Here is a 19,978-nt window from a genome sequence, read left to right as displayed (position 1 = left end):
CCGTAATTAAGGACAAGTGTGTCTGGCAGCTGCGCCTCTTCTTGCTCTTCGTTGGGACTGTGAACGGAGTCGCTCGGGCTGGATGTGGGGGTTGGGGTGAGAGTTCTGGTCCACCGCGCCCCCCCCCCTCCCCCAGCAGCTTCTTTGTCCTTTTGTTAACTGATTTGGGAGAGCGAAGGCCCTTCGTTTGAATGTTCGCACTTAGGATTAAGAATAACGCATGAAAGCAAAAAAGTTCATCCTCATATCCTCTGCACTGAAGTCACACTCAAGTGCCAAAGACAGGATCTCTGGTGCTGAGAAAGTAGTTTTTCAACACATGCTCAAGTGCTTATGGGCAGATCTGAATGCGCTCGCTACGGTCCAATATGACGTCATTGCTGCAAACGCGGCGCCGCAGTCGACACCTCTCCCGTGCCTCTCGCGCCTCCACAGAGTGGACACCGGCAACGGCGTGAGTTTCAATTTCATTTTATTTTTGATTAAATCAGAGGGAACAAACAGGAAGACAATTGTATTGCAATGACAGAATTGGACACAAGTTCTAGCGTTGGGTTTGTCTACTAGCTAAAACTCCACTGAAAACATGGTGCATCAAAAAAAAAAAAAAGTCACTTTTACAGGTAGACAAGGGATATTTTCACATTACTGGCAACACTTTACATAATGACAGTTTGCTGAAGTCTGTGTCCAATACATTTATTTATTTATTTTCAGTCAACAACTAGTGAAACTGAGCAACCCGACAGGTGAAGTTGTTTTGCATCAGGAACCTACAGCTGCTGTTAAAAGTTGAAAGTCGGAGCGCCGAGGTCAGTAGTGAACGCGGGCGTCGCAAGGTGCAGTATTCCTCCACCTGAATGCCGTGCAAGCATTTTCTCCTGCTATTCAGTGTGTGACACATGGAGACAGAGGCCCTTTTCACCGAGTGTACAGTAGTCCACAGTGTAGATGGACGCACAGCCACATTTCACACTTGCAGTAGCTGATGTTCAAAGTGCCAGGGAAAAGAATACCACGGCTTGGAACAGCAAAAACATGGTTTTTTTTTCTTTTTTTTTTTTTTTTTGCACAATGTATCCTTAAAACAATTGTAAATCCATGCAGATATGTCTGAAAAATACCAACACATAAATTTCTATCCCAAATTGTCTTTTTTTTTCCTTTTATGTTTTTTTTCTTGCTTTTATAAATGTGACGTACATACTCGCAGCAGCAAATTCGTTCAGTTTTTTTCACTGACGTGAAAAATTGCTTGCTTCAGCTACTCCACCTACATATTCAGCTCTTGGTTATTTGGACTTTTGTCCTAGATGTTAAGTTCCATCAAAAACAAATTGTTAGAAAAACAACATCTTTTTCAACAGTACAACAAAGTTCCTCTGTCTAATGGCCACCCTCAGTCAGCAGCTACTTTCTCCGTGTTCTCCTTCAATTTGGTTTGACAGAAACACAAGAACAACCGCATACAAACACAGCACAGTGAGTAAAAACCAACAGTTAATGTTTTTGTCTTTTTTTTCTTTTTTTTTTTTTTTTCTTTTTTTTTTTAGCCCTAGGTTATTTCAGTAAGTCATGATGGTCATCTCCATTCTGAACACTATGCAAGAAATTGTGCTACAGCAAAAATTTCACAACACTATCCGCATATCTTTTATAAACACAATTAAATTTTCATCGAGATATGCTTTTGTCATAGTGTCTTCATGCAGTTTTCAAAATAAGCTGTCATACATCTTCAATGAGCTTTAATCAAAATGTAGAAAATTATAACTGGCAACAGTGCTTCAATAACCAGCATCACTGTCCTAAAATTAAACAAAAACAATTAAACTAAACAAGAGAACAAGTAAAAAAAAAATGCATTTTTCCTCACAACTTACTTTAAACTTATACTTGTCACCAGACTAGAAAATAAACTGCTGCTGTGTATTTTCACAAAAGGAAAAAAGCATTAACTCTTCAAAAATGTCAGAGTTCTTTGTCAGATGACTGACAACAAGTTTCAGACTAATATGTGAAGATGGGTCTGCTGTTTGGTCTTGGATGAACTGTGCATTATGCTTCTATGAGGACTTCCCACACTTCAGAAATCTCCACATTGCAATAAATGTTATTGCTTTGCGTTCTGCACCAGTGCTTTTCAGTGCTGTGCAAAGATCTTCTTTTAGACAACCTAGAAAGCCTGGTGAACACCGATGTTTCAGCTGAAGATCAGTGTAAGGAGCATGTAGTGAGTATTTTTGGAGGACTTAAAGGTCACAGAAATTAAACGTATCCCCCAAATATTTAGTGCATGACTCAGCGTTAAATGTGTCTTTCTTAAACATCATCTCCAGATAGCCAGGCCACTTTCCTCATTCCCTCCATCCCATCTAAAAATGAAAAATTCTCTGAAATGTATCAGACCAATTTGTGACATACAGTAAGAAAAGGAGCAACAAGGTAACCAGTTATTAATTTTTACACTATTAATCAATCCATATTTAAACTTAAAACTTTATACAACTCAACTGTACTTCAATGCAGCAGATTTTTTTTTTAAATTAATAAGCCTAAAAAAGAGAGCTCGATCTAATAAAAATAGTAATTCTAAAAGTTGCCCTTGGATTTGTGTAAAAGCAACACCCCTGCAGATTTCATAGCATGTACTTAGGGGAACATAGCTGAGAATAACAAGTCAACAGAATCTAATAACATAAACTGACAACTGCACGGAAAAGCTTTCGTTCTTTTTGAAACGTATTATCGACTTGAGATTTAAAAAATAAGAAACCAAAAGAAATGAAAATCATACTTTCATTTTCACACAACTTTTTTTTTTCACAAATTGTGTTCATACAACACAATTTTTCCAGCAGTGAAAAAACAGCTTCTCTGACAAGAACAGAATAAAGTATAAAACTAAGGTGATCTATAAAGACAACATGTAACAGCCCTTAACAACCACAGAACAGAAATGTGTGTGACCAGAGAGTCATGTTCATTTTGATTGTATGCATTTGATTTTCTCCAAATCTGAGGATCAGTTTGACTGTGAGAATGTCAGCTGATGTGAGGATGAAGCTCCTGTCCTCCAGCCCCTGTGAGGGTTACACATTTCGGATACTTACACATTCAGTCGTGTCAGCAGAACTCGCACGCTAACCTGGACACGTCTGGCTGCCAGTGTGTGTGTCTGTCTGCTCACACATCACAGAGGGGACTGGTGATCAGACACACACTTGCACAACAGCACATCAAACCGCTTCTGAGCAGTTGACAGCGGAGGTTAAGTGAGAACAATATCACAATATTTCTAGTGAGACTGAAGGTCCTTCAGAACAACCCCACTGGTTCTGAAAGCATACTACAACTTATAACACAACATAAACATATTTGAGACTCGTCTGTGGGAAGTTGAATCGACAGCAGAGGCTAATATTCAAAGACACACCGCCCTCAGGAGCCACGTTCGCTAATGCACAATGGGCAGGATGGAAATATCCAAAATGTCATGTGCTACAAGGGAAGAAAAACAGAGGCTTGGTGCTGTAGGATGGCTGCACAGCGTTGACTTCTTTTGGCATTGAGGCATTAGCAAACGTACGTATTAAAATAAGTCAAATAAGTCAACATCTAAAGCTACCTTACAAAATCAATAGAAAAAATAGATTTCTGAAAATTTAGGAATCAAATAAATAATGTAAACCCAAAGGCAAGAAAACTTGCTGACCTACCTTGGAAAAAATGTAAAATCTGTAAGTACGGGATATATGGATTTGCACACACACGCACATACACGCACACATGCACGCGCGCACACAAACATTCGCACTTAGTACCACAAATCACATTGCAATTTACAGTAACGGTCACAAATCATGTTTTTTCGTCTTCAAGAAACATTCTACAATGATTTAAGGTGCTGCATCTCCAACAGCTTCCAAAAATGCAAATTAAATAAATTGTTCTGTGAATTCCTTCTGGCATCATCTTATTCTACCCAAAATGATCAAACTCATCTCTCCTAATTCAGATTTCTTTCAGATGCTTTTTCAAGCTTTAATTTTACTCATCTTACTCAGATTGTTTAGCAGGAAAACAATAAATATATTGCTTTAAGAGGTAAAGTTTTGGTCAAGTCCTTCAAAGTAACAATACCAGTGTTTCACCTCACTCAAGGTCCTTCCTCCTCTGTGTGTCCCTGCAGTTTCATCAAAGTCCTTCCTTTGTTCGCTTGTGTTTTCTTCTGTTTTGACCATGTGGTGAAATGCCTGCGGACTGCGACACACCAGCGGGTAGGGTTTTCTCCCCAGAAGAAGCGTGTGTGTCAAGGGTCCCGTGCATCTTCAGGAATGTTCACATGAAGCCCACAGATGACTCCTCCACAAGGCTGCTTCCCCCCCCCCCCATCTTCCGTGGATCAAAACAACAGGCACGGGTTTATTGTTTTACGTTTTCCTAACTCCCACAGAAAGATCCTAAAATTCATACGATTTTTTTCAAGAATATTTGTAAGGTGTTTAAAGGATCGCTGTAGTGTGCGAGACTGAAGGAACAGGCAGCCAGGCAGCCCCACACACAGCCCCTACACGCAGATCTCAATGGGCGTGGCCACCAGGATGCGCCCGCCGGCGGCGTTGTCGCGGGAGACGCGCTCGTAGCTGCTGGGGGAGGACAGGGAACTGTTGGTGGAGACGGAGGAGAAGTGGTGGGCGGTGGGCTCCACAACGACGGCGCTCTTGGGCACGCTGCACACCGGCGACAGCGTCTGCTGCTTCATGCGGTCCACCAGCAGATCCTCTTCGGAGGAGGATGAGGAGCTCACCTGGGAGAGGTTCCCGCTGCCGCCCTCGCTGTCCAGCATCCAGCAGTGGCCGAAGTAGCCAAACACCTCCTTGACAGAGCAGCGACGCTCCTGCTCGACGGAGAGCAGCTTGCGGAACATGCGCAGGGCCTCGTCCGTGAACCGGCGCCACTGCGAGGGTACGGTGCCTGTCCGCCGCCGCTGCCACCGCACGAACTCCTCGTAGAAGGCGTCTGATGGCAGAGCCTTCTCCCAGGGGAAGTTCCCCGTCAGCATGCAGAAGAGGAGCACGCCGAAGGCCCACACGTCGGTGCTGTAGTCCACGCAGAAACCCTCGTGCCGGGAGGTGTCGCACAGCTCCGGTGCCGTGTAGGGGATGGTCCCGCTGACGCGCTTCACCGGGGAGCCCGCGCGCCGCGTCATGCCGAAGTCCGACAGCTTCACTTTGCGGCACTCTTTGTCAAAGATGAGGATGTTCTCCGGTTTGATGTCCCGGTGCACCAGCTTCTTGCAATGCAGGTAATCCAGAGCGATGGCCACCTGGTGCACGCAGCGCTTGGCCACGGCCTCTGGCAGACCCACCTTTCGGGCAGCGGCAGGACATATTTATGGGAGAAATTTATTTTGAACACAGCACAAGGTTACGCAGCTTGATGCAAAAGGAAAATGTAACATTTGGGAATATGTTAAATTATGAGGAAAAAATATAACATGATATCCAACAGTTAATTTTTACATGTATTGTTACTATGTCAACATTTCCAGGTTTTTCAGAAAAAAAATCCAGTGTGAAGTCAACAGACAGTGAGTTACTACAACAGTGTCCCTCTTATGGCCATTTATTAGAAACACTCTTGAGTGTTCAGAAAGGCGGCCAAGAGCAGGACACTGTGTTTATTAGGAAAGACACTAAATTTGAAGCCATTCCCACGGTTCCATCAAAAACAAGAAGTCCAGCACAAAGCAAAATACAACTTTAAATCTGAAGAAAATTAAATTTCTACACATTTTTGTCAGTAGTTTTAAAGGTGTGAGCGGTAGGTCACGTGGAAAAAAGGTCAAAATGCCATCGTAATGGCTGAAACTCACACGATGAGGAAACAATATAGAACTACGTTACCCAGAAGCAAACAGAAGAATATTTTATGCTCGTTTAAAAGCAGGAAACCTTTCCATTCCTTGGGGAATCTCCGACGGCGGTCGAACGCTCTTACCTGGGGGGGGATGATGTCGAAGAGGTCCCCTGCCAGGGCGTACTCCTGGGCGAACACGTAGTACTCGTCTGTCTCGAAGGCGATGCCAAACATGTTGATGATGAAGGGACAGGGGGACAGGTACAGAGAGATGCTGTACTCCCTCAGGAAGCTCTTCAGCTTGGTCGTTTTCTTTCTGAGGAACTTTAGAGCCATCTTTGTGCCTGAATGGGAATGTTTCAGAAAGGATATGTGCAATTTAACACACACACACACACACACACACACACACACACACACACACACACAGAGCGAGGTTTAAAGGGTGAGGTGTGATATGCACGAATGTGTTCCTGTTTTTCAACCAGGTGAATGGCTACACGTCTGTGACCGGCAAAGAACAGCAGACGTCCTTCAGGACTCCTCTTTGTGTGTTTTCTCAAATATGCCTTGTAACGATGCTTATTGCCTACGTTGATCAGCTAATTATGAAAAACGTATTTTTACATTAGAAAAATCTTTGGTTATAATTCAGTTTTCAATTTATCCAGCACCCCAGATGAAAATGGAAATGCATAGGGATTTAATACATGCTAAATAAATGTGTCATGAATATTAAACCAAAAATTAAAATAATTCTCATTTTACATTCATAGTGGCGGTTAAAGCTGCAATTCTCAGTTACAGTCCGGGGTTTGCAAACATTGCACTGTACTCCATCGCGCCGGCAAAGCACCCCACATGTAGCACTTGCAGTGAGACCGAAAACCGCGTCCCATGGCTGCGCTCTGGCCTGCGCTGCTGCGGCACGCAGGCACAAATCAGCGCGAGGCACTTCCGCTCGGACAGCTCACCGCTGTGTTTCCACTGGGTGACTGCGCTACTGTATGTACACGACTGTGAAGGCGGAGGCTGACTAATGCCTGAGAAAGGAAACGTGCAGCTGGGCTACGAGCGAGTCTGCTGAACCCCAGCACTGCAGCCTGCCTAATGGCAGTAAGTGAATTTCGTGTTTCGCTGCGTGACTCTTTGAAGGCGGAGGCTGACTAACAGCTGGGAAAGGCACAAACCCAGCGCTACAGCCTGCCTGATGGCAGTAACTGGGTTAACGGTTTCACTGCTTCCCTGACTGCATTAGTGCAATCAGTGATTTATCACTTCAACATACGAAAACATTTTATTGAATATACTACTTGGGTATTTCATTAAATACACAACATGGTTCACCTTATTCATTTTCTTTACCGGGGCAGTGATCTCCTCCTCCGTGAGTAACTACAGACCATCTGGCTTCCCTTCAAATTCACGTCCCACAGATGAACTTAACGGTCTCAGTCTGCTTTTCAGCCAGTACTTCTCCTGAACACAACCAAAGGTTACTTCTTCTAGCTCAACTGTCTTTAAATGTGGGTCTGAATCTAGCTCACTCAGCGTGAAGTTAACATGTTCTCCCCATGTCTGTGCAGGTTTCCTCCCACAGTCCAAAGTCACATGTTTCTGATCACTCTAAATTATCTGTAGTATGCGGGAATATTGTGTGTGTGAGTTCACTGTGATGGACTGGCATCCCACTGAGAGTGTACCCTGCCTTATGCTCTATGCTTCCAGGATAGACTCCAGACCACTGTGATCCTGCACTAGGACAAGTGGTTATGGATAATGACTGAATATGCCACCAAAATCTATTATAAAAATCCAACAAGCAATATTTAACAGGCATCCAGTTTCTTTTTACGTTTTCATATCTGTCATTTGCCTACCTCTGATCTTATGGATCACGAGGTCCACCTTGCCATAGGTCCCCTTGCCCAGCTCTCGTATGACCTCATAATACTTGTTGACTTCCAGCTTCTCCAGGTTCTGGGCTGCAATGAGCTGCAGCTCCTCCAGGATGTCGACAGACGCCCGGGACATCAGGGGAGAGGAGGAGCTCATATTTCCGGAGGGATGGATTACAATCGCAGGACGATGATCTTACACGCAAAGTTACTAGAAAGGAAGAAAGAAGAACAGTGTTCTAGGAAATCTGTGGCAGTGAAAAACATTTTTGATAAACAGAAGTTCAATGTCATATTTCAAGTTTTTTTAAATGTAAAAAGTTCCATTATTTAGGTTTTCAAACAACATATAATATAAGGTAAAGTCTCCTGTGATCTAGAAATGTCAAGGCAGAACTGACAAAAGCATTGAGATAACATCAAACCTATTCTGTAAACAAACCAGAAAAATGCATTTTCTTCTGTAAAAAAATGAAAATTACGAACTCTCTGTTAGGGGCACTGTATAAACACCATATGTCTTATTCCACTGCTGCAGTTTGATTATTTTTATCCTGGGAATAAAATGTGTTATTTGCAGAGAGATTCTTGCCTGCCCTTAAGTACTGACCTACTCATCCATCTTGCTGTGAGCTTCTGCTTTCTGTGCAGACAGAAGGTGTTACATAATTTAAAGTGGTGAAAAAGTCGGATGGTTCATCTCAATTTAAGCACTGACTTTGATTGATTTCGTCTATAGAGAGGTAGTTCTTTTAATTATGGATCATTATGGCATCTCTTAATTACAAAGAAAGAAGTTTAAGATTTGGATTAAAGGGCTTCCATAAATACATTTAGAAATCTGAAACGGTAAAATAATCAATAAATCACAGTTTGAAAATAAAAGCCATCATGTTAGTAACTAATCTGAAAAGATTTCCAGTTTTTCATTTTTTGCCTTTAATTTCAACACCTGTGATTGGTATGTGTTACTCATAACCTCTCATTAAGCTTGTCTAAGATGAAGACAGTTAAACACAAAAGACTAAATCAATATCCATTTTTCCCTTATTAAAAATAGCATTTAATTAAGGCCTGAAGAAAATATCATGTAGGCATTAATTGTCACGAAACGTCTCAATCAAACCTAACAAAAACGCCGTTCATTTCAAATTTAACTCTTTACAGCTAAAGTCAGAAAACCTTTACATATATATTATAAAATGTACTAGGCAGCTACTCCACTAATACTAGCAACAAATTCATGTCCATATGTTTTTTTAGCAAGATTGTATCACCAGGACCTATTGCAGCGTGTCCTCGTGTTGCAAACATCTGAGATATGAATTTTCCAAGATATAAAAAATTTTTTTAGCTAATTATATTGTCTTCAGTCGACTGAAATTTCGTTGCTGAAGAGCTGGAACATCCTGCATTTTCACTTCCAGCTGTTAGTTGACAGTAAAACACATCCAAAGTCGGAATGTTGAACCAGATTAATTCAACTTGTTTCCACAGTGTTTACAGCTCTTGCCTCGAGTTCCTGAATGTTGGAGATCAGTGACAAAATGACAAATACTCTACGTATTCATAGGATAGACCAGTCAGCTATCAGCGCTAAGTTTGTGAAGATATATTTTTGTTTTCAGATATTTTAAATTGTCATTTCAATGTAGCTTGAGGATAATGAAAAGTGCTTTTTAATTATAGCTATACCTGAAACTTCTACAGAACGTACAGTACCTACTGAATAAATTCTGGCACATCTCTATTATTCCGCTTTTGTAGACTGTACGGGTAATAAAGCACAACTGAAGTGGTCAGACGCTGACAAATGTTTCATCCTTATGTGATCAGTTGGTCAACAACAGGCATAGAATAAGAGGTTACCATCACCAAGTCGATATGCAGCTACTTCTGTAATATATGCTGGTTAAACTGTGATCCTGAACAAACTGACTGTATTGCTCCATGTCTACATCTGTATCGCTCCATCTGCTGATGAAATGCACTTTTGTTTTCACTAATTTGTATGTTGCTTTGGTGAAAAATGCCTGCTTAAAAAATACATGTAAACACTTTGCTCAAAGATATTGTAACAAAGAACAGAACTGACCTGTAACCTCTAAGTCTAGAGGAGGCATCTCAAATCACTACACTACCTGCTGCCTCTGTTATTTTCAGTAGCTTTAAAGGAAATTTAATCTTAACATTTCAAGTGATAAAGAAAATAAAAGACTGATATCCCATCCATGGTGTACCATGCATCATGCCCTATACTCCCGGATAGGCCTCGGAACACAGAGACCCTGCATAGGACATGCGTTAGACAAAAATGTAATAAATAAAATAAAACAAAAGAAAATAAAATCTTACAATACTTTTATTAAAAAATTCATTATAGGGTGACCTGAATTTTTCACAAAACCAAACCTGTGAATAAAGTGAGGAACATCTGTATTCTTAAGCTTTTACTGATAATGACACAGTGGTAGGATTTACAAACAAATCAAAGTTACAAACAGACTTCCTTTCCCATCTGTATCAGTAAGTTGAGGACCCAATATAAACTAAGTGATTTTCTTTTTGCAAACAAAATTTTCAATACAATTAACAAAAAATCCACTGTCTTTTTCAGTGATGGTGAAAAACGCTGCCGTCAAGAGAACACTTTTGGAGCTCGAATTTGAGGCGGGTATTAACTAGGCTATATTATTTAAATAATTGTTTATCTTTTCTGTCAGTATAAAATAGCAAGAAAAGCAACCGCAAGATGCACGTAATTTCACCTTTTCTTTCAAATGAAGTTTACCTTTCAGCTGTCTTTTCGGTTGAATTTCGTTTTTCTTTTTTTTGTGTGTTTTTAGGCTTCTATAAATAGCAAATTAAAATATAAAAGTATAAAGTATAACAATTAGTTCTGCTTAAAAATAGCTGGGACGTACTGTCTCCTCTGTCAGTCAGGACTGACAAAAGCAGATAGTCTTCAGCGTCTTCATTGTACTGGCTGCAGAACATTTAAATCTCAAAAAGAATCTCAAGTCAAAGGGACCAGGAGGCCCCTACAGAGGATCACAAACTCCAAAGACCAGGAACCTCTGCTAAGGCTTAAAACAGTATAAATTGTGGAACGTCAAAACCTTTACAATACGTTCCATCGAAATGCCAGTACTACTGCCTACAGCTGAAAAAGAAACGCATTAATATGCAAAACAAACAAGTAAACTGTAGTTAAACTATCTCCATCTTGACATTAATAAATGGAGGCAATTTATTTATATATTTGTCTTCCCTTATGGCAAGGTTGTTCTACTGCTGTCTCAAAAATAAAACTGCAGCTGAGACTTTTCACCCGAACGGCAGACTCGAGAAATCTTGCACATGGAATATGAGCCTAACTTCCGTCAAACATTCAAGCAACAAGCAAACAATAGCCACTGTGTTCCAGTGTTATATACTATTTTATTTTAGACCAGATGTGCTGTTGGCGCTGAAACGTTAACATGAGACACCACTGGAGTTACAGCAACGGCACCAAGACCTGCATTTACAGACCGATTATCGCCGAAACCCGAAAAATGAGCTCTGTGGGTGGACCGAATCCGCTTAGTCATTGTTTACATAATCTGTGCTTCTCGACTGCAGAAGTAACCTGTTCAGCAGCGTCCACTTGCAGGAAAGTCCGAAAGCCCACAAAGATTAGCGTCTCCAGTCCCCGAGAGCACCTACCGCAGACCATCCTGGCCTGCCGCTCTTACGTAAGTGTGTGTTTATACACCTGGCAATCGCGAAACGCGAGCTTGCTCAAACAAGGCGCAGCTACGCCCGCAGGGCCGCGTCGAGGAGAGCCGTGCGGTAGCAGGAAACGGATGGCGAGCGCAGACGGCTCCGCGCCGGGAACGCCGCTGCTGAGGTAAACACGAGAAACGATTTGTTCCTGCCAAGGATCACAAGGCCTCCGCCGGCAGCACGGGTTACGACGCACGACAGCCACGTTGCTGCCGAGCGGAATCGTCCCGTCTTCGGTTGGAGCGCGTCTCGCTGATGCTCGTGCACGAAATTGATTTTTCTTTTCCCTAAAACACGAAAATAAAAAGAGAGAAAGGGAGGGCTGCGAGAGAAGGCAACAGAGAACGAGAGAGAGAGAGAGAGAGAGAGAGAGAGAGAGAGAGAGAGAGAGGAAAACATACGCAGTTTTCAGCTGGAACATAACAATCCAATAACCTGGAGGTGGATTTATTAAACAGACTTCAAACTGTGTTGGCAGCCATTTCCAACGCTTACAGCTGCTTTCTCTGTGCGAGCGGGCACACGCGCGAGCCCGTAAAAAACAGATGCTTTAAAAACAAATGGCTCATGTGGTCAGGGCTAATCCCAACTCCTGCGCTCGCTGCAGAAGATGCGTGGCACAGAAACACACCCCTGCACACAGTGCCACAAGAGCAGTTTAATTACCTTCGCGAACACGTTTCAAAGGCTCTTCGCCCTCTTGCGTCCCGCTCAGATCACGCGCATCAGGAAACCCTTTCGCTTGCACGTATATTTCAGTCTCATTTGAAAACATATTCATATTATGGGCAGCATCGTGGTGCAGCGGTAGCGCAGGTGCCTTGCTACGCTTCGGCTGCGCAGCTGGATGTGGGTTTGTATCCACGTGCGTCCGTGTGGGGTTGGCAGGTTCTCCCTTTGGTCATGTGATTTTCTTCCAAGTGCAAAACCATGTGTCATAGTTGAACCGGTCACTCTACGTTGCCTGTTGCAAGTGAGTATGTGTGCAGCTTCACAGGGGAGCCCACCTTTGTGGGTTTTATACGATGCGAGAACTTGCTGCGTAACCTTTCGGCAGCAGGAAGGATTCGGAAATGCGTTCTCGGTGTAAATTAAGGTGAAATGCGTGTATCCCATTCATCCTTGTCATCCGGCAACACTTGCAGCAATGCGAAATATCCTTCACCGAGCAACAAGAGCAGACAGATTTCTCAACAAATAAATAGATCATTAACAGCTCTGATGGCTTTATAATTATCATTAATGCAAATTCTCATTAGGGAATGAAAAAAAACAAGTCGAACGAGACAGGAAGTGTGTGACGAATCCCATCTGTTGGTGATTTTTGTCGATGACGATCGCTGAAGGCGCAGGGAGCCGCTAACGTGGCCCGAGGCCTGGTTTCAAGCCCCGTGCCACCCTGCTGAACCAGCTGAGCATGACAAGCACCTCCAAGTAAGACGCTGCGAGGGAGACGCATCCATCGCTCAGCTCCATCAGCATTGCCTCTCACAAGAACGTGGACCTTGGAAGAGGGACATAATCAAAGAATGCAAGGTAATTAACAAGTGGTTCTTCGCTGCACATGCAGCCACATGGGCAGATGGCTTTGTCACTAGAATATTCATGCCAGCGCAGCGGCAGTAGGACTTCTGAGAATACCGAGCCGCGCTCATTATAGACAGAAGCAGCGAACGCATTTGCATCGCAGCTCTGGCAGCGCTCTCGTTATCCATGTGCCTGCACGACCCCACGTGTTTGCAGAACGGAGGCAAATTTACTGGCACAAAGCACATTTCACAGACCTTGCTAAGTGTGCCCCGCTGCGTCCGACCCCGTGCCGCTCCGGGTCATTCCGGAAGCCCTACGCACAAGAGCACGGAGCATGACACAGAGCCCTGCCTTTGCTGAAATCCCACAGGGGACACAAATGAGAAGGCTTCCAGCGTCCCACTCCAGCTGCCTTTAAAGTAATGCCAGCCATGAAGTCTGCAATTCTTTCGGCATACACAGCCACACACTTCTGCCTTTTCATGAAGTCTGTTCCAAGACTTCACATTATATAGAATTCACATTTCAATTTCACTATTATTATTTATATTATTATTATTAACAGTATCTAGAGGGCGTGGTGACGCAGCTGGTTTAGCCGACGCCCACTGTGTGGTGGGTCTGGGGTTCGAGTCCCGCTTGGGGCGTCTTGTGACGGACTGGCGTCCCGTCCTGGGTGTGTCCCCTCCCCCTCCAACCTTGCACCTTATGTTTTGCCGTGTTAGGCTCCGGCTCGCAACCCCCCTCGGAACAAGCGGTGGTCGATGATGAATGGATGGATGGATGGATGGATGGATGGATGGATGGATGGATATTTTTAGCAGCTGATAGTGTAGTGGTTACAGGTAATAATAATAATAATAATAATAATAAACCTTTCAATCCAAAGGTTGCCAGATAAAATTATTATTGCTGTAATAACCCTACTAACCCTAAACTGTTCCATGAAAATTACCCTGCTATATAACTAGGTAAGTAGTTGTCAATAGCTTAACATTGTAAGTTGCTTTAGAGAACAGCATCAGCTAAATTAATAAATGTATTACTATTATTATTATTATTATTATTATTATTATTATTACTACTACAACACTACTGAAACTAAAAGGGGTCCTACAGCCAAATGGCAATCTGGATAATCTTAAATATAATTTATATACCCTTACCAAGAAATTTTCTTGACCTTTTATGCTACATCTTGGCTTTACAGAACATTTTTCAGATTCACCATGTTGCAATTTCATAGGCTTTTTGATGCCATATTGATTTATGTCAGTGCATAATTTAGATATCCATCATGGTCTATTCCTTGTAACAGTTTTATGAAAGCTCTGTGCAGCCGTAATGGTCGAAGAAAGGTCAACAGAGTAAGTCCTCATCTTGACAAGGAATGAAAATCTGTCTGTAAATCAATCTGTTTATAAGTCAGTTTTTTTCTTATAATCTAAAATGCATTAAATGTGTGAGATAATTCAATTCATGTACAAAATAATGAAAAAAAACTGCAGTTTTATAACCCCGTTCAACTTATTATTTCTACTTTCTACAGTTTTCTCTTTAACTGCTCCATGTGTCTTTTCTTATCAGCGCTATCAGCGGTTTTCAGACATAGTGTATTGGGTTAGTAAATACAAAACAGCACAAAAGAAATATGCTGCAGTGATATGACTGCCAAATCAAAACGACGACAGCAGAGCCTTGGCTGGGACCACTCAGAACGCTAGCAGACACAGTTACGCCCGGGACAGTCGTTCAGCGGAGGACACTGGACATACACCCAGGGTGCTTTTATATCACTGCAGGTTCATAACTACTGTATTGCAGAATTTTCCAGCAATTCTGCTGTGTAAGCACTGCTGCTTTCATATAACATTTTACTTGCATGGTGACAGACGTGACAAGGCGTCGACTGAATATTTCCAAGATGGTCACAATTCTACTCCATATTCATGAAAGTGACAACCATGGTTTTAAATAAATAATGATAAAGAATAAAAATGACTCATTCTTATTTATTGATTTAACTGACACTTTTCTTTAAAGCAACTTCATTATTTACATACAGGTGAGCAAGTTCACAGGAGAAATTTCAGGGTAAGCACTTTGCTCAAGAGTACTGGAGCTGGGATTGAAACCTGCAACCACTGAGCCCAAAGGCAGCTACTCTAATCACTACACTACCAGCTGCCTCTACTTTTCCTGCAACATATTGGACATAAATACGGAAATGAAAAACATAACAAGCAAAAATACATTTTACAAAAACGGTCGGTCCACTTTCAATGATCTAGACTGATCATTCTGTTTTTGTCTCTTCCTTTATAATCAGCACAACGCACAGAAAATGTAGTATTACTTCCATGTCAAACAGCTGAAAAGAAAAAAAATCCATGGGTAACTGCAAGTGACTTGACCACGCTTGCAAAGAACCAAAAACTACAGTTTGCTTAATACGCTTCCAGCAGAAAAGGCTGTCTGAGAAGCGGAAAGACTTGCTAGTAAAATTTCAGGATCTGAATATTTGTATGATTTTTTTCAGAAGGTCAAAATATAAAGTATCTAAGGTTAACATAGAAATGTTCCCTTTGCAGTTTAGTTAGAGCAGATGTCACCATGTCAACAAATGTGTGGTAGAGCTGTAAATCAGCCAACAATACTAACTGAATATTTTAATTCTGTGGCTGAACTAGAACTCATATTTCCTACCCCAGAATTAGAGTTCGATCCAAGAACAATTCAATCTATATCATGTGTTGCCTGCACTTATGATTACGAGTTTGATTTTCAAAACTTCAAAATGGCAGAAAATTGGTAGGCTTTTGCAGTCCTTGAGGAGCAGCTATTGTTACAGAACTCCATAAACTGCACAAAAAAAAAAAAAACCCGAAATTATTTTCATTTGTGGTAAGAAAGCTGCGCATGTAAAAATACAACAACTAAATCCATCGTAACACTTTTTCTGTGCTGCCGTGTGTCACCCTGTGATGGACCGGTGTCCTGCCCAGGGTGTTCCTCCCTCAGCCTTGTGCCCAACGCTTCTGGTATAGGCTCCGGTTCACCGGGACTCTGCTTAGGACAAGCTGTTATTGACATTGGAACGATGGATGCCATATATCGCACTCCTTTATAATTCTGCTATTTCACAAAAAATGGGAGAGGTTATGCTTAGCAGTGACAACAACAAAAATAATAAAGAGCATTTACTGTATACGGCACAGGACTATTTCACATTGGGGTGGCAGTGGCGCAGTGGGTTTGGCCTGTGCCTGTTCTCTGGTGGGTCTGGGGTTCGAGTCCTGCTTGGGGTGCCCTGTGGTGGACTGGCGTCCCGTCCTAGGTGTGCCCCCTCCAGCCTTGCGTCCCGCCTCTGTTGCCGGGTTAGGCTCCGGTGTGCTGCGACCCTGCTTGGGACTAGCGCTTTCAGACTCCCCGTGTATGTATGTGTCTTTTTCATTACAGGAGAAAGCATACTGACACTGTACAGCATCTTAGATGTAAACATGAGACTTTAAGCTGTTCTTCAACATATTAAAGCACAATCAATGCACTGCATCGATCCAGAGAAGCAGCGATTGCAAAAGTGGTCAGGAGAGCACCCACGTTCCGTATTTAGTGCTGCTGAAAGCTGCATTAATGTGTTGCATCATGAACACTTAATGATGCAGAATGGCGGTGTGCTTTAACGGTTCCTGTGAGCACTGCAGGAAAAGGCTGAGCGGGGCTGTTCGCCGTCTTGGCCTCCCTCCCTCCCTCTCTGTGAGACGGGTTTAGGACACTCTTCACATTTAATTAAACCCTAATTAGGGATGCTGGAGAGGTGCCGTTGTGACCGAGCAGGAAAACAAGGCTAAGGATGAAACTGCTGAGCTCCAGCAGCCTGTTTCCTGTTTGTTCACAGCCAACTGTGGCCTCCTGACTCGCTCTCCAGCTCATCTCCCAGCTCCCCCAGCTCCTCGAGCCCCTCAGCCACTCCACCCGCCACCAGCCCTCCCTAGCACAAGAAGCATCACCTGAGGCAGCCCAGAAAGTGCACACAGTATTATGAAACCAAGGATGCGCCAAGCAGAACATACAGTATCTCTGCCATACCACATAAGAGGTACTGTATCACCACATGAAAAAACACATCGTTAATAAATCTAATCTGCCTATGGCAGACCCACAAACACTTTTTTGATACACCCATCCACCGTCATTAACGTGTTGCCCGATTCAGGGTCTAGGTGGTGCGGGACCGACAGGGTGCGGGGCAGGGTACACGCTACATAGGATGCCAGCCCACAGCAGGGCGAGTACACACACACACACACACACTATTGGCAATTGAGAGTCATCAATACACCTAAAACACAGGTCTTTGGACCTTTGGAAGGGAACCAGAAGAAACCCACGTGAACATGGGGAGAACATTCAAACGCCACAAAGACTGAGCATCTTCTAGATGCATCTGAACCCACAGCCAGCACTACCCACAGCACCATCACGTCACCCCTTGTTGGGGAAGGTCAATCAAATTATTCACACAAACAGCCATTTTATACCGAGTGCCATTTATATACAGGAAATGATCTTGTACTGCTCATTGTGTTTCAGCTTTCTAGGGTGTTAATCAACAATGTTCAATCATTTTTAATGACATTAGTGTCTTTAGTGTATTTAGGCTTCACACTTATGAACCAAGGTTCTTCTCAAGGGATAATTCAACTTGCTGCACCCAACAAACAGCTCGAAGAGATGATTCCCCGGACCAAGCAGACATGTTATAAATACTGTGCCTGAGCGGAAACTCTGTGCCCGGTGAACAGAAGCCTGTCACTCAACTGCAGCCACGGGAGTTTCTCCTCAGCCACAGATTATAGCCTTCACCAGTGTCATAGTGACACTCTCCCAGCGGCAGCGACCTTGACGAAACAGCTACAGCCTAACAGCACGACATGGCCGCACAACTTGTCAAGAGTGCTGGTTTTAACACAGCACTTTACACACAGTGATCAACACCTTGAATATTGGCATTGTACATATTTAATCGATATTTAATTTTAGCTTCGTGGTTGTGCACATACAACTTAGAAGTACTTTCTACATGTTTTACACAGACCGTGTCGACACGCACGGGTGGCGCAGTGGGTTTAGCCGAGTCCTGCTCTGGGGTTCGAGTCCTGCTCGGGGTGCCTTGCGGTGGACTGGCATCCCATCTGGGGTGTGTCCCCTCCCCCTCCAGCCTTGCGCCCTGTGCTGTTGAGTAAGGCTCCGGTTCGCCGCGACCCCGCTTGGGGCAAGCGGTTTCAGACTGCGTGTGTGTGTAAGACATGATGCTGAAGACTCCTTTTCATTTCCTGCTGCACTGTAAACTGAATCACAAAGCAGATGACAGGCTGAGTTTAGTTTAGAAGATATCCTTACATTGTGTACCATTAAACCGTGAGAGCAGAAGGCAAGGTTCAGGACAGTTAGGGACAGCTGATGAAAGAAGCAGAGAGGAGAGCAGTTTCTAGAGAAACCCCTATACCTCCTGTGATGTTCCTACTGCCATCTTGAGAAAGATGTCACTGCTGTATCTCCATTTTCCAGACACACCAGCCATGTCCACTGTCTAGAATTACTATTTCATTGCACAGTCTGTGTTTTATTTTTAACGAAAGCCACTTACATCCATACTCATTGACATGGCTGGATATTTCACATGAGTAAATGAGCCTTTTTTATTCTAGTATTTCACTTACATTTATTCATCTAGCAGGTGTGTTCCTCCAAAGCAACTCACAATAATTTACCCATTTACACGAGTGGGAAATTTCACTGGAGCAATTTAGGGTAAGTACCTTGCTCAAGGGTATTACAGCTGGAGGTGGGATTGAAAGCTGCAACCTTTGGGCCAAAGGCAGCAGCTCTAACCACTATGAATACCAGCTGTTCTGTCTGGACAGAAGTTTTACTTGGACCCCTCTGGCTGAAAAACTCTTGTATTGGTCAGCATTAAACCTTGAAAAGAGTGCAAATGAGCAAAGGTTAATGAGTGTATTTTGCACACGATCACTTGTCGCCTCTCCCATTGCTCCCTTAAGCAGTCGAGAAAATGGCTTCTGAAGTGGACCCTTAGGGACGCTCTGGAAGTATGTATCCAAGCAGCGGTCGTGAATGAAGTCAGAAGTGAGTACACATTTCTTGTTAGGCAACCACCCTCGACCCAGCACTCAGAACGCAACAGCAAGTCTCACAGAGACTTAGCCACTTCCTCATTTGAAAGACAAAAAAAAAAAAAAAAAAAAAAATCCCCCACCCTGTTACATAATTCCAATTTATTACAGGATTTTAAGCATTTACTACTTAAAAGTACAGACCATTTGGCAAATTACAATTTCTGAAGTGGCTTTCACCCTTAGTGAAAAATTATATAAGACTGCATTAGCGATCACACCTTATCGGTGCGTTTAAGCTCATGTACTGTATTGAGAGAAGAAACCATCGTCTCTCCAAACCTACGGTGTGACCACAGAGGTGGGAAAAGGAACATCAAAAAAATGCACTGTCAGCTCTACTGTCAGTTGTTGTGATATGCAAAGCCCATTTTGCTTTTATGGCTTTAGTTATACTGTGAGCGTGTATCAAGGTGTGTAAAAGCATTTGGCTGGATGAACCGTCCCATCACTCTGCTGCTCTGTTTTTTTGGTCTGTGACCTTCCTCTCACTGCAGGCATAGGCCTGAGACTGGTGGTGACAAGTTTTCAAATGCAAACTTACAGCCCACCATTGCAAAGCTGTTACCATCAAAGCAAACAAAAGATTAAAATCAATGTTGATAAAAATCACACACACACAGTCTGAAACTGCTTGTCCCAAGTGGGCTCGCAGTGAGCCGGAGCCTAACCCAGAAACACAGGGCGTAGAGCTGGAGGGGGAGGGGACACACCCAGGGCGGG

General features: G+C 43.1%; 1 protein-coding gene across 4 annotated transcripts in view; it reads right to left on the bottom strand.

Moving 5' to 3' along the window:
* Positions 1-2,871: 2,871 nt before the first annotated feature.
* Positions 2,872-19,978, bottom strand: part of bsk146 (brain specific kinase 146) — a 31,009-nt gene continuing 13,902 nt past the window's right edge. For 3 of the 4 annotated variants that reach the window (XM_018761774.2, XM_018761775.2, XM_018761777.2), the window contains exons 2-4: positions 7,743-7,971; positions 6,004-6,206; positions 2,872-5,371 (exon numbers count right to left, since the gene is read on the bottom strand). In XM_018761774.2, the coding sequence (XP_018617290.1) occupies positions 4,571-5,371; positions 6,004-6,206; positions 7,743-7,917 (1,179 nt within the window). In that variant the 5' untranslated portion in view covers positions 7,918-7,971 and the 3' untranslated portion in view covers positions 2,872-4,570. Of the gene's footprint in view, positions 5,372-6,003; positions 6,207-7,209; positions 7,342-7,742; positions 7,972-19,978 lie in introns of those variants that run through there. The other variant, XM_018761778.2, reaches the window with a different exon arrangement.

The sequence above is a fragment of the Scleropages formosus genome, chromosome 20, assembly GCF_900964775.1.
Source record: "Scleropages formosus chromosome 20, fSclFor1.1, whole genome shotgun sequence".
NCBI lineage: Eukaryota > Metazoa > Chordata > Actinopteri > Osteoglossiformes > Osteoglossidae > Scleropages > Scleropages formosus.
This window is presented reverse-complemented; position numbering and strand designations above follow the sequence as displayed.